Source organism: Podarcis melisellensis (genome assembly GCF_964234715.1).
Source record: "Podarcis melisellensis genome assembly, chromosome: 6".
Taxonomy (NCBI): domain Eukaryota; kingdom Metazoa; phylum Chordata; class Lepidosauria; order Squamata; family Lacertidae; genus Podarcis; species Podarcis melisellensis.
Window position 1 is genome coordinate 33069918 of NC_138538.1, and position 13216 is coordinate 33083133.

A 13216-nucleotide genomic window follows, 5' to 3' on the forward strand; every position below is an offset into this window, starting at 1 on the left:
TGGGGCTAGGCACACTTCTAGAGGAAGAGTTTTGACCCCAGCCCCATGGCAGGTCAGTACGTGAGCAGAAGGCTACCGGCTCCTTTCAACAATCCAAGATGTTGTAAGCAAAAGGTCAGAACTGGGAGAGGTTTCCAATCTACTCCTGGTAGATAGAAGGGGGCGTGTTCTGTCTGGGAGCATGAAGAATATGTGGCAGGTAGGAAATTGAGGTTTTTTTAATTTTTTAATTTTTTTTTTTTGAAGAAGAAGAAGATTATGAAGAAGAAGGTGCTTTATTCCCAGGCTTTCCTCCACACTAGTCTCCCAAGTCAAGGTAGTGACAGGCTGAAAGGTGTGGGGAGGGGCAGAGAAACAAGGCTGGGTTTGCAATAATGAGAGCCAACGCCCAGCTTCTGAGCTGGAATGTTGGCATGAATGCCAAGAGCAATATTTTCCCCTCTCCCATAGGAATAACATATTGGTCTCGCTTTCGGAATGTGCTCCTTTTCAAAAGGAACTGGGGAAATTCCCAGAATGTGTTCCTCTGCTTTCTGTAACTAGCCTCAGAGACCCAACCGTTTAGGGTGGAAGCTGAGCATGAGAATTGTTCCGAGAGCTGCTGCAATGATTGTTTTCCCCTCCACCCAAACCAAAGTGTTTGTAGGGAAGAGTTCTGCTGCTTCTCTCCTCTGCTGGCTTCCTCTTGCCTGGCTGAGCATGTCCTGATTCAGGGTGAAACAGAACTCACGTGGCTGCCTTGTGACACAACCTCTTGCCGATTTTATAGGATTGGCATTAGAACTTTAATTAGCTGTTTGCAAAGTGCTTGGGAATGGCCAGATGAAAAGGCAGTGTTCTGTATCCATCAAGCAGAGCGTTTTGGCTGATGAGATCAAAGATGGGAAGGAAAGTGGTGTCAGAAGGGAGTTGCTCCTGAAGCAGGCTTTTGTCTTGCAGTGTTGCATGGATGGAAGAAACAAGAGGACTCATAGATGCATCTTGGGTGGAGAATTAATTAGGAAGAATGAGGAAATTAAGCAGTCCAAGGTGGCTGTGCTGGATAACCAGCTAGCAACTGCCTAGTTCTATCTCTAGATTTCTTGAAACCCCTCTCTTGTCTCAAATAAAAACACTTACCCCAACCTGGTGCTTTTTAGGTGTTTTGTACTACGGTTCCCACCTGCATGGGGCAGCATGGGTAATGATCAAGGATGATGGGTGTTGTAGTAGTCCACGCCATCTGGAGGGCACCAGGATGGGGATAGCTGCTGTAGTCCAAACACTGGGTTTAGCACATCATTTCCTCGCAGTCCTCACTTGCCCATCAACATCACAGAGATGAAAAATTAGTGCACTGGTTTCATGTTATACAAACGAGAGTAAAAGTAGAACAGAAAGCAAGCTGACTGCATGACTCGCTTGCGGGAGATCTAGTAGTATATCCTGAATTAAGACTTTTGGAAAGATTAACTTGAATATGCAGGCAACCCCAGACCAAAGCAGCTGCTACCTTTCATGGCTTTTAAGAAGCTGAAATGGTCATATGGTTGTGTGGAGGCTCTCCAGTATAAAGGGAAATGACCTGACATAGATCTGGAGCAGGTATGTTTTCTCTTTAAACCATAACTTTACAGATTTGCAAATGGGAATATTAAGATCATTTACTGAAAATTTTGTACAACATAGCAAATGTTACATTTGATCCAGCTTATATAGACTGAAGCTGGTGTAAAGGACCATTTTGCATATTCCATGGTGGCAAACCTGTCTTTGCCTTCTTTGCCTTTGCTCAGTTATTGGGAATCTGTGGTGAAACCCAACTGCATGCATAAGGGGGAATGCATAAAATACATGCATTTCTTAGTCAGGGTTCCTACTTCACTCCAGCAAGGCTATTTTTACAAAACTATTTGCCTTTCTAACTAAATGTTAAAAGTTACAGTTTAATTGGCTGGATATATTCAGTGTATTTTGCAAATTGAGCCTATGCAGTCAGAAGTAAGCACCACTGAGTTTAACGGAGCTTACTCTCTCGGGAAACTTTGCACAGGGTTATAGTTTTACTGACCCTTTTAAATTGGGTATTATGCTATATACTCCCCCTCCACTCTCTGTGTGGAATCCACAAAGGTGTCTGCATTTTGGACTCCTTTTTTGGCTATGGGAGCAGCTCCTGCACTTTAGAATTTACCACTACTGCACTGGCCAGTTTGGGTGAGTGATAAAAAGGGAGCTTTTCCCTTCCTCTTTGAAAGATGAGAAGGACCACATTCTGTCAGAGCAGGGTAATTAATAAGCACAAACACATTTGGTTGATTTTTATTGCTGTGGCTCATTGCTGGTCAAGTTGAAATGGGTAAATTGTCATTTAATTAAATGAATTGACATGCAAACAACAGGCAACAAGTTAGCCAGTGTATAATCAATGGCTAAGGCATTTAAATTTTTCATCTCTGAGAACGACAGTAGTCCTAGTACATAGCCTTCACACTTTTAGCAAAAAATGACTGCTCCCTGTGGAACTGTGTGGATACTGCTGCCAGCAATGTGACCAATTTGCACGTACTTCTGCTACACCAAACCCACAGAGACAGACATGATATAATGCAAATTTGCTTGTAAAGGGGTATTAGTTTCTGATGGCATGCTCACCAATACTATCACAACAAAAAGAACACCTGCAGCTGCTCCAGAAGCGTAATTGTGGTATTTTTATTAAACAAAATGGGTGGAAATGACTTCTACACGTGTGTGCCTGTGTTATGTTGCAGAAACACTAAACATGAAAAACCACAGGCTGTAATGTAGTAGATGTGCAGATGTAGCCTGAGTTCATCCCTTCCTGTTTTTGCTAACACCCGCACCAGCGTCCTTGCATTTTTGTCATTCACATCCACTGGTTAATAATTTAAAGACAAGAAAGCCTCCACGAGAAAAGACATTTGCTTACTTTTTCTTCCCCACACCAAGTTTATTGAAGTCAGTTTTGACATTTCATGTTGATTCCAGTCTTACAAAAACTTTATTATGAGCATCTAATGTTGGTTACAGTACACATCTGATTTTTTAAAAAAATAATTGGTGCCTTAGCTGAAGTTTTTCATCTGTTTATGCATCCAGGAACAGGCTTTCCCTTCCCACTTAAAAAAAAATGAACAGGAGAAGCAAACCACTGTCATGCCTTACTCATTTTTTCAGTGAGAGAAAACAACTAACATCAGAAACGCCAGTTTCTGGCTGCTGCATGTAGCCAGTATGACTGCACTTAGAATGAGTCCCCCTAGTGGGGAAATTTGGATTCTTTTCCTTCCTGGTTGCATCTCTGCTAAGGATGCCAAAGGTTGGATGTTTTAACTTTTCAGATACATGACTGCCTTTTAGTCAGTTTGAATTTATCATATGTATTTTGCATACTTTTGTTGTACTGATGTGACACCTTGAGACCCTTCTGCTGTAAGGGATCAAAATAATAACACAGCCTGGGTTACGTTTTGAAGCAGGAAGATTTATAATTAGTCCTACCTTTTCTAAAAAAACACTTGGGAGTCTGCATGTTTTAGTTCTGTTAGTGAAACTGAAGTGCTCAGTTATCAATGATGAGTTGATAAACTAATGTACTAATACCCTGAATGGGTATAGTGGGCAGAGAAGCAGCACTGAGACACTCAGGCTTTGTGCAATACCATATTGACCCACCTATGGTCCACACTGCTCCCCCCCCCAAAAAAAACCCCCTGGCTTGTATGAAATATGTGTGCAGCTTATATTTGCATCAATATGGTAACTATTATTAAGAAGAACCATAGCTCAGTGGTTTATAGGGTCCCAAGTCCACTCCTTGAGATCTCCAGTTAAAGGGTTTTAGGTAGTTGTGTTGGGAAAGATCCCTCCCTCCACGAGGACTGCTGCCAATCCAAGTACTCAGTACAGGGCTAGAAAAGATGATCCAGCAGTTTGATTCAGCTTCAAAGGTTTCTGATGATGCTAGTCGTTTATTTAGGTCGTGTTTATTCAGGTTCAGTATTAAGTTTTCACTTGCCTTTGGCCCATAAAGTTCAGTTCCTTGGTAGGGAAAATGCTGAAACAAATGACAACCTTGCACACAGACTCTTGCACACAAGATGGCAATGGTCTAAGGCCACAATAGCCCCCCTGCCTTCTCCCTGCCCCCACCAAGGCGATCCAATATTATCACTTAGCAATACAATTAGCATTAAGGATCCAGTGTGATACCTGTGTATATTCATCACCTCATATCTGCTTTTCGAACATCAATCATTCAGTGTGCTTTCACTAGACTTTGATGGATTCTGACATCTCATAGAAAATCCACTAAAACAATGGAAATTCTGTCTTGGAGACTGGTAGAAATTCAGCAACAGATATGTCCTTGGTTAATTCTGAGTGCAGACAAAGATTTGGATATTATTCCCTAGAGATGTCTTGTCAGTTAAATCTCTCACTACAATATTTTTGCTAAAGAGTCCATCTGCTACTGAACTTGCATTTGACTTATATTTGCATTTGACTTTTTCTGGACTTTCCTTATATTGCCTTACTAAACATCTTTTGCTATTCTTGATTAGGAAACTGGTAACTGAATACTTTTAAATAATAATAATAGCAAGCTATTTTTCATAGTGTAAGTGAAAAACACAGAGGGCAGATATCTTTGGCATAGGGCCTCATTTCATTGAGACATTTTGAAAAGTATGAGGCTGAAACTCAGTTTTGAGCAAACACAAAAGTATAGTCTTGCTTTGATTCTTGTTGATGAGGCAATTGCTGTAGGCCCAGGAAAAAAACTTATCTTAAAACAAATTTTTCTGTTTCAAGGTTAAACTAATCTTGTTCAAGCATCCATCTATCCATCTTCAATCCTATGAATACTGAATAGGTGGCATTGTCCCACTTCAATTCTTTGTTAAGCTTTCTAAAATTATAGTTGGTTAAAACCCAAATGATGCTTGAAATTAGTAAGGTATCTCATACATAAAATTTGGTGTTCTTGACAGAAGGATCCCAACTAGTTATAAACTCTTCTACTCCCAATACATTCATAAAGCTCATGTTCTAATACAGCCACTGTGGGCACAGCCAAGCTATTTGAAATTCATTTGCCATAGGGCTGGTTCCAAGTATTTTCTCTCACAATATCTTTATCCTACAAATAAACAATCTCAGCTACACCCCAGTGGATATGAATATAAAATCCATTATTATTGCAGGACTATCTTTCCTTGTCATGACATTCAGAGGGGTAGCCATGTTAGCCAGATGCAGCAGAAACAAAACAGAAAGTCCTGTAAAAGACCAATAAATTCGTTGTGAGGATGATGACTGTGGTGGCTCACAACAACTTTACTTCCATTAAAGTTAACATATTTCCATTAAAGTCTCAGATAAGTATACAGGGATTCTGCTCTTTGAAGGACCATTGGACAGAATTGCATACATGTTTTCAAAGGGCTTTCCTGTTACGGAAAACTGTAAGGAAAAGAACAGTTGCTGATTTGACCTCACTTGCCTCACCAGATAGAATCTTCAGGCTGCTTAACAGAACAGTAAATATGTATTTTTCAGTAATGGTGTCTGTCTTACAGGAAAACGTTGTCATGCCACAGACGGTGCAAAGCTGGTTCCATGCAGGCCATTCTAAAAAGCAGGTTCTTCCACAGGAAAAAAGAGGAGAGAGAAAGAGACATATCACTTGACATTTCTAGATTTTATGTGATTAAAAGTGGAAAGTGCACAGAAAGGAATTGCATAGATTAGTTAAAGTCCACTGATTTATTTTTTTAAAAATAGGATGTAGCCTATAAATTGCCTTAACATAAGACATATACAGTGATCATCCTAGGAATTAGGACACATGCACAAGCAAATATGTTTGGTATGTATGGGGTTGGGGAGGGGCACAAGTATACGAAGACTATTCCATGCATTATTGGCTTGCAGGTGCAGGAACTTTATCTTGTATTTTGCAGCTGTAAGCAACCAAAAGAACAGTCTGCATTATTGAGGGTAGTCAAAAGGAACTATGAAGGCTCAGAATGAAGAAAGAAAACACTGCATTGAATCCAATGAAGTCACTTCCCCTTCCTGAATGCAACCTCACCTTAAATGCTTTGGAGAGTTGGGGTAGCCCTGAACAGATTTAGGGGGTAATGGGGACATATGGGAGAGGAAAGGGAGGGGAAGTGCTGTTGCCTAGGTAAAAGTTGTTCTGCTCACACAATAGCTTCATTGGAATGGTCCCATTGTGACCTTCATGTCTTGATTTGAAAAATCTTCCAATTTCCTACTTATGTTCTAGTCTCAGCTGTTATCCACTCCCCGTCTTCTGCTATTATTGGGCGAAATCTAATTTCTGCAGGACTGTGGCACAATTCTCAGAAAGAGTCATGATGAGGGAAGGTCACAGGCTGTCATCAAAGGACCTTTTGTCTCATGGGAAGTTTCACTGTGAGGCAATCAACCAAGCAGAGACAGAACAGCAATTGAACAAAACTAATTGCTGAAGCTGGATAGTTTCCTGTTGTTGGGTCAGGATTTGCCAGGGTGCTTTTAAACACCCTGTCCACACCTTTAAAAGTATTGCCACCATAGAATTAATAGCTGAAATCAGGGAAGGGCTCTAGTTTGGACCAATAATATACAGTACCAATATATAGGGTGGCAAAATGCCCTAAGGCCAGACATTAAAACCTTATTTGCTTCATGGAGGTATACCGAGTGACTGGGATATGGGCTAAGCATGCCACACCCCACCCACTCTTTAGTCTTTACCTTTTATGGTGACTTCAGCTTTGCTGACTGCTTGGCCTAGTTCATTGATGGCCACCACCTTGTACTGGCCTCCATCTGATGCTGTGACTCCTAGGATCACAAGAGAGCAGACCCCAAAGTCATTTTTGCTGAAGAAGGTAGGATCCTGAGAGATATTCTTGCCATCTTTATACCACATTACTTGAGGGACTGGATATCCAGTCACAGCACAACTCATGTGACAGTCAAATCCTAGAGTTACCACATGAGGTTTCAATGGGACAAGGAATCTTGGAGGCTGACTTTGGTTGATCCCCTTGTATTTTGGGCTTCTGACTGCAAATTTACCTGTAAGATGCACAAAATGTAGAGTTAAGGGAGATTGACCATCACACAGTATACTTAACATTCATGTCTCATATGCAACTGGCAATATTGGCTAAAAACGGTGAGGATGCAGTAGTTTCTTTGGCAAAGTTCTGAGGTTCTACCAATAAAAAGTCAATAGGTTTGTTGACACTTTCTGCATGGTACGCAGAACACAATGACCAGGAACTCCCCCAATTGACCTCAGACACATGGAGATGCCATTATTTGACCATGCCTACAGTTCAGGTCTGCACGTTTCCATTTGGCTTTAGTGTATAGCAATTTAGAAAGCTGCCTAATACTGGGACAGGTCATTGTTCCATCTAGTTCCATATTGTCTCCATTGCCTTGCAGTAGCTCTCTAGAGCAGGAATAGCCAACTTGGTGCCCTCCAGATATTGTGGTCTACAACTGCCTGGCCAGTGGAAATGCTGGATGGGGCTGATGGGACTGAGAGTCTGAAACATCTGGAGTGAAAAATGCTGGCTCTGGAGTTTCAGGCAAGAGTCATTGCCAGCCCTAGTATGTCAGAGATTGAAGCTGAGAGCTTCTGCCTTCAAAGCAGGGCTTTTTTTTTCATTGGAAACTCACTGGAACCAATTTCTGGCACCTCTCAGGTGAATGCCATTGCCATTATAAAAGAATAAGGTGAGTTCTGGCACCTCTTTTTCTAGAAAAAGCTTCAAATGCTTCAAAGCATCATTTGATTTCTTTATATGATACAGTGAATACACAGAGAGTGAACCAACAAGTACTGGTTTACTTTCAAAGCCTGTTTACCCTTTTCCCTGTGAATGATCCAGGGTTGCACTGTTTCAGAGGGCTCGCTGATTCCCATGCAATTCTTTGCCTGAACTCTGAAGTAGTATTCCCGGCCTGGGACAAAATTTGAGACAGTGCACTTGTTGGTGTAAATCAGGTCAGACACCAGTTGCCAAGATCCTTTGTAGGAGTCACGTCTCATGACCATATAATTCAGGGTGCCTTCTCTCTTCTCTGTTGGTGAGGGCTCCCAAATCAGAGTCACCGTGTCAGGGACCTTCTCAATTAGCTGTATAGGACCAGGAGATTCTGGAACATCTGCAAAGTGAAAATAAATAAAATCAGAAGGCAGAGCCAGAATTTTAAGATGGTGCGGTATAATAAGGTACAAGAGTATTGAGGAAATCATGCCCATAGAATTTAGTCACTCATGCTGATGGCCGTCCCTGATACAGTTAAGTGAAGAAAAATGTATATTGCAAACCTCATTTTAAGGCTTGATATCTGCTGCAATTATACTGCTGAAATTGATAAAGTGGACTGAGGTGGGTAACCAAGAGCTCATTTTTGTATAGATGGACTATAAAGTCCATTCAGTTCTGGTGCTGAAAACAAATTCCCAAGCTTAAAATTCTTTCCTTGAAGTATTGCATGTCTTTTACACCAGGCTCTAGTTTGGATTCTAGTAAAAAAAAACAAAAAACAAAAAAAGAAAGGAGATCCTGCAAGCCTGAAGTCTGTCCAAATCTACCCTAATTTTTTCCAGGCCAGTTTGACTATGTAGTCTAGCTGACAAACTACTTTCAGATGACCTAAACTATTGGCTACAACCAGCTACTGTCATCTTTTTGCTGTTGTTGTTGTTGTTAATTAATGGTCAACCTTGTTAAAAGTGAGGCATATAATTACCTCAAAGTTTTCACAATGCTATTGTTAGTCTTAATATACTGCCCACCTTGAGCTGCAGAGGTAAGGAGGGCTCAGCATTTCATTTAAAAGGAATAAAAGCCAGGCAACACTAGCCTGGAGCTTGCTTGTGGAAGGAAGCCAGCTTTCACCCTCTTTGTCTCCCAGACAGAAATGCCCGTTGACAGTTGGTACAGCCATTTTTGTAAACTGTAAATGGAGGGGCTGACAGACTGTGATGCTTGCAGCTGGTGTCTTATTCCATTGCTGACAGTTGCCCATAAAGGACTCCTATGACATGTGATCCATGGTCCTTTTTTGGCATTGCTAAATATGCTGACTTGCAACCTTTCAGTGCCCCCATGGGCTGCATCTCCCCTCATGGACAATAGACACCTGTCTAGCTGAAGGATTATAGAGAGTATGGTATTGAACGAATTTTCCAAAAAAAGAGAATTCGAATGCAGATTGCGCAGTTGGAAACGCCTTGCATGTTCTTTACCTAGAACTTGGACTAGGAAGCTGAAAGTCTCTTTATTTCCACGCTCAGTTTGGAGGGTGATGCTATAATGGCCACTGTCAGAAAAGTCAGCTCCTGGGATGATGAGTTGGCTCAGGCCTTCTCTAGTAGCTATTGTGGCTTTTGCGGGCAGAGTAAGACCATCCTTTAGCCAAACCACTTCAAGAGGTGGGGAAGCCTGGTGAACAGAAAAGAGATAGTAAAACTTTTGTAACTGGGCTGTGGAAGAATTCAGTTTTTGCAAACTCTGGTATAAACTATCCAGACACAAACCCCCCTAGACTAATGTGCAGGTCAGAACATAGTTATTTTTCAGATTTTGTGCTAAACTGAATTTTGCAATGCACTTTTTGGCTCAAAAATGTATCAAAATCCATTTGAAATGGATATTTTGAGATAAAATACATCTAGAAATGTGTATTGTGTGAGAAAATGCATTCAAATATACAAATTTAAATATGTATTTAAGATGTGAATTTTCATGTAGATTTAAAAAAACAAATCAATGGGAGAATGGGAGGAAACAGATTTACAGTATGAACAAACACATGCAAACATAACAGATGAGAAACAGCCTGAGCCATTATCCCTATTTTTCAGCTTCTGTTTTGACTTGAAATGTTCATTTTGGGCTTCTCAGAAGTACGTAAAGGGAAGAAGCGCTGGGGGGGGGGAGGGGGAATGAAAGGTGCCGGAACTGTGCTCCAGCTGAAAAAAGTAAAAGCACTGAGTAACAAAATACTGTATACATGGGACAGCGATGGACAACTTCTGTATTTCCAGAGACTACTTTATCTGCCATACCAAGCTACTGTTCATCCAGTAGTAAGAATCTCAAAGCAGTGGACAACACATAGACATAGAATATATTATACAGTGTTATATTACATATTTCTGGCACACAAAATAAAAAAAGAAAGATGCAATAAACTGTATTTCTTGTTTCTTACAACTTGAATACTACCCCCCTTGAATGAATGTGTAAGCTATATATTTATGAAAAGATGACTGTAAAGACACACACACACACACACACACACACAATGGTCCATGTTTGTTTAGCAAAATCTAGAATGCATCTTGTGCTCTTAGGTTTTTGACAAAAAAAAGTCATGGGAATGGATTTTGTGAATGCTGCACTTCTCAGAAAGGCTATACTTACTTCAAAGGGAATGCGCACACGAATGGCATCCCCTGCTTTTACAATCATGAAGCTTTTGGTGGTGTCCTTTACCAAGAGTTTGGGAGGAACTAAAATGGGGAAAAATACGTAAGTTAAAGACTTCACCTTGGATTATGAAATATGTTTGGCACTTTGCAAAAATATTGAATGCCTAGTAACACCATCCACTGTAAGTACTTTTGAGAAGCCCTACCCAAGAAGCCCTACTTGACCTGAGAATTTTGTTTCTGTAACAGCAGGATCAGCTTCTACAAGTGATTTAACAACTGATTCTTGAGATACTTTTAAGGTATGATATATTGTGGAAGAACTGCAACTAAATAGATGGTTGTGTCTTTTCGCCACAATTTGATTCAGCCATTTGCAATGGCCTCCTTAGGCATGAAGCTCGAGCCAAGCTTTCTCAGGTAGTCTCCTTCAGTTTCTCTTTTCATGAAATGCAGAAAGAGCTGCAGTTCAGGAGCAGAGCTTCTGCTTTGCATACAGAAGGTCCCAGGTTCAGTCCCCAGCATCTCCAGATAGTGGAGACAATACTGAGCTAGATAGATCCATGGTCTGAGACAGTATAAAGTAGCTTCCTGTGTCCCTATGAACTGTCACTCCCCAGTCCTCACCACACCAGGATGGATGCGATAACATCTTCTGGTACTCGGCTTTCTTTTTTCTTTGGGCTTCGTGTTCATTCTTATAATCTCAGCAGTTCCTCAGAATGTCTCCACCCCTATTACAGCTTTTGGTTCCTGTTTATAGTACAGTGGTACCTGGGTTTTTGAACATAATCCATTCCGGAAGACCATTCGACTTCTGAAACGCTCAAAAACTGAAGCATACATTTCTGGAAGCATTTCTGTCTGGAAAACTCAATAAGGAAGCCATGTGGCACGTCTGGCTTCTGATGATGGTTCAAAAACCAAAGCAGTTATTTCTGAGTTTTTGGCATTCAAAAGCCGAAATGTTCGACTTCTGAGACATTCGAAAACCGAGGTACCACTGTATACCCTCTCAAGTTGCTGCTAGGGTCATTTCCTCAAATTCACACCCCCTGAGAGATTACAAACACAAGACAACCAGCAATCACAATAGTGAATAGCACAATTCAATTATGTTTTTCTCTCCCCTCACCCTTTCATTTTTGTTTGTTTCTGAAATCCATTCATCGCCTTTTTATTGCTTCCCTGACCATCCCTCTAGCATTTCACCATGCAACCCTACCTCGATCTGCCATCTATTCCCTATGGTTCATTCTCCACTGCTTTTCCCTGTTCCTAGTCTTCTACTCCTTGGGGAAGTCCTACAGATTTTAGTCTCTGTTTACCATCAATTACCAAAGCGAAAGCTGGACATTATGGCTCACCTGTGGGAGGTACAGCTTGGACACAAGTGTCCAGTTCGACGGGCTCGCCAAAACCACCATCATTGACTGCTCTCACTCGTAGGAAGTACATCTCCCTGGCTTTTAGCCCTCTAACTGTGTATGTAGTCATTGGGATTGGGAGGGAATTACACTGGGTCCACTTCAGAGTGTCAGTGTGCCGCATCTCTATAATGTAGCCTTTGGCATGACTTTCTTCCTCTGCTTCTGGCTTCGTCCATGACAAAGAGATGCTGCAGTAGTCAGTACTGATCACTTTAAGATCTCTCACTGCACCTGGTGGTTCTGGAAAGGGGGTGATTCAAAATTCCAATCAGTTTATTTTGTCCTTGTTGTTCAGTTCTGCCTCCCTTGGTTTATCTTTGCTCCCTTACTTTTTGTAATGTGTTAGGGCAGAAGCATAATGTCATGACAAACCCCAGCCCTCTTTCTGGTAACGCTGGCAATCATTCCCTACCCTGTACCCAGTTCACTGGAAATTCTATACCATGCACTTTGTAACAGACAGTAGAATTTGTGTATCAAATATATATTTATATACCGACATCAAGAGTGGCTTGTTCTCCCTGCAGCGGTACTGCTGTTTATCTTGAGAGTACAGAGAAGGGGCAGGGTGGTGGCAAAATTGGGGCAGGGGCACCAGCAGAAATGCTAAGTCTTGGCTGTATTGTTGCTGTCCTGGCCCCATCATAGGGAGCAACAGTGACATCACTGCCAGGCAACTACCTCACCCTGCTGGCCATGTCTGATTGGAACCCATACAGTTTTTATAACAATTAGAAATGTCATTATTCGGCCTGCTGTGTCCACTCTCCATGCATTTACTCATGGCCATTTCCTAGCGATTGTGGAGCTAGTGATTACTGCTGTCATTTGGGCTTTTCTCAAGCAAAGGGGCACATTTTCCATTACTGAGAGGGGTAATTGAGTACCGCTGCCTGAAACCCATATCCCAATTTAAACGTGAATGATGGCACTCGGCAAAAGATTTGTTGAGTGGATGAACACACTGAAACATTCTGTGCAACTCTTCTCTCTCTCTCCCCACTTTCCCCACCTCTGGTTTTCCTGTGCCATGCCCAGTAGGATAGACTGAATCACTTACTCATGGGATCCCGAGCAAAAGCAGCTTCTGACGGCGCACTAACGTCACCCGCCCCTGCAGCATTAATGGCAGCCACACGGAATTCATACAGCAGACCCTCCTTCAGGTCAGTCACTGTGTACTTCCTGTCTGCAGAATTGAATAACATAATGAGAAATAATTAACCTGCTTTGAGTTTTGTAGTCAACAGATACAGGAGAACAATGGAACTGAATGTTATTCCTACTCAAAGTGGTCCCACTGAAATCA

General features: G+C 41.5%; 1 protein-coding gene across 1 annotated transcript in view; it reads right to left on the reverse strand.

The window, feature by feature from the left end:
• Nucleotides 1-2285: 2285 nt before the first annotated feature.
• IGFN1 (immunoglobulin like and fibronectin type III domain containing 1) overlaps nt 2286-13216 on the reverse strand; it is a 46176-nt gene continuing 35245 nt past the window's right edge. The window contains exons 21-27 of the mRNA XM_081915458.1: nt 12968-13096; nt 11845-12147; nt 10470-10558; nt 9290-9485; nt 7900-8199; nt 6772-7098; nt 2286-5651 (exon numbers count right to left, since the gene is read on the reverse strand). Of these exons, the coding sequence (XP_081771584.1) occupies nt 5638-5651; nt 6772-7098; nt 7900-8199; nt 9290-9485; nt 10470-10558; nt 11845-12147; nt 12968-13096 (1358 nt within the window). The 3' untranslated portion in view covers nt 2286-5637. The remainder of the gene's footprint in view (nt 5652-6771; nt 7099-7899; nt 8200-9289; nt 9486-10469; nt 10559-11844; nt 12148-12967; nt 13097-13216) is intronic.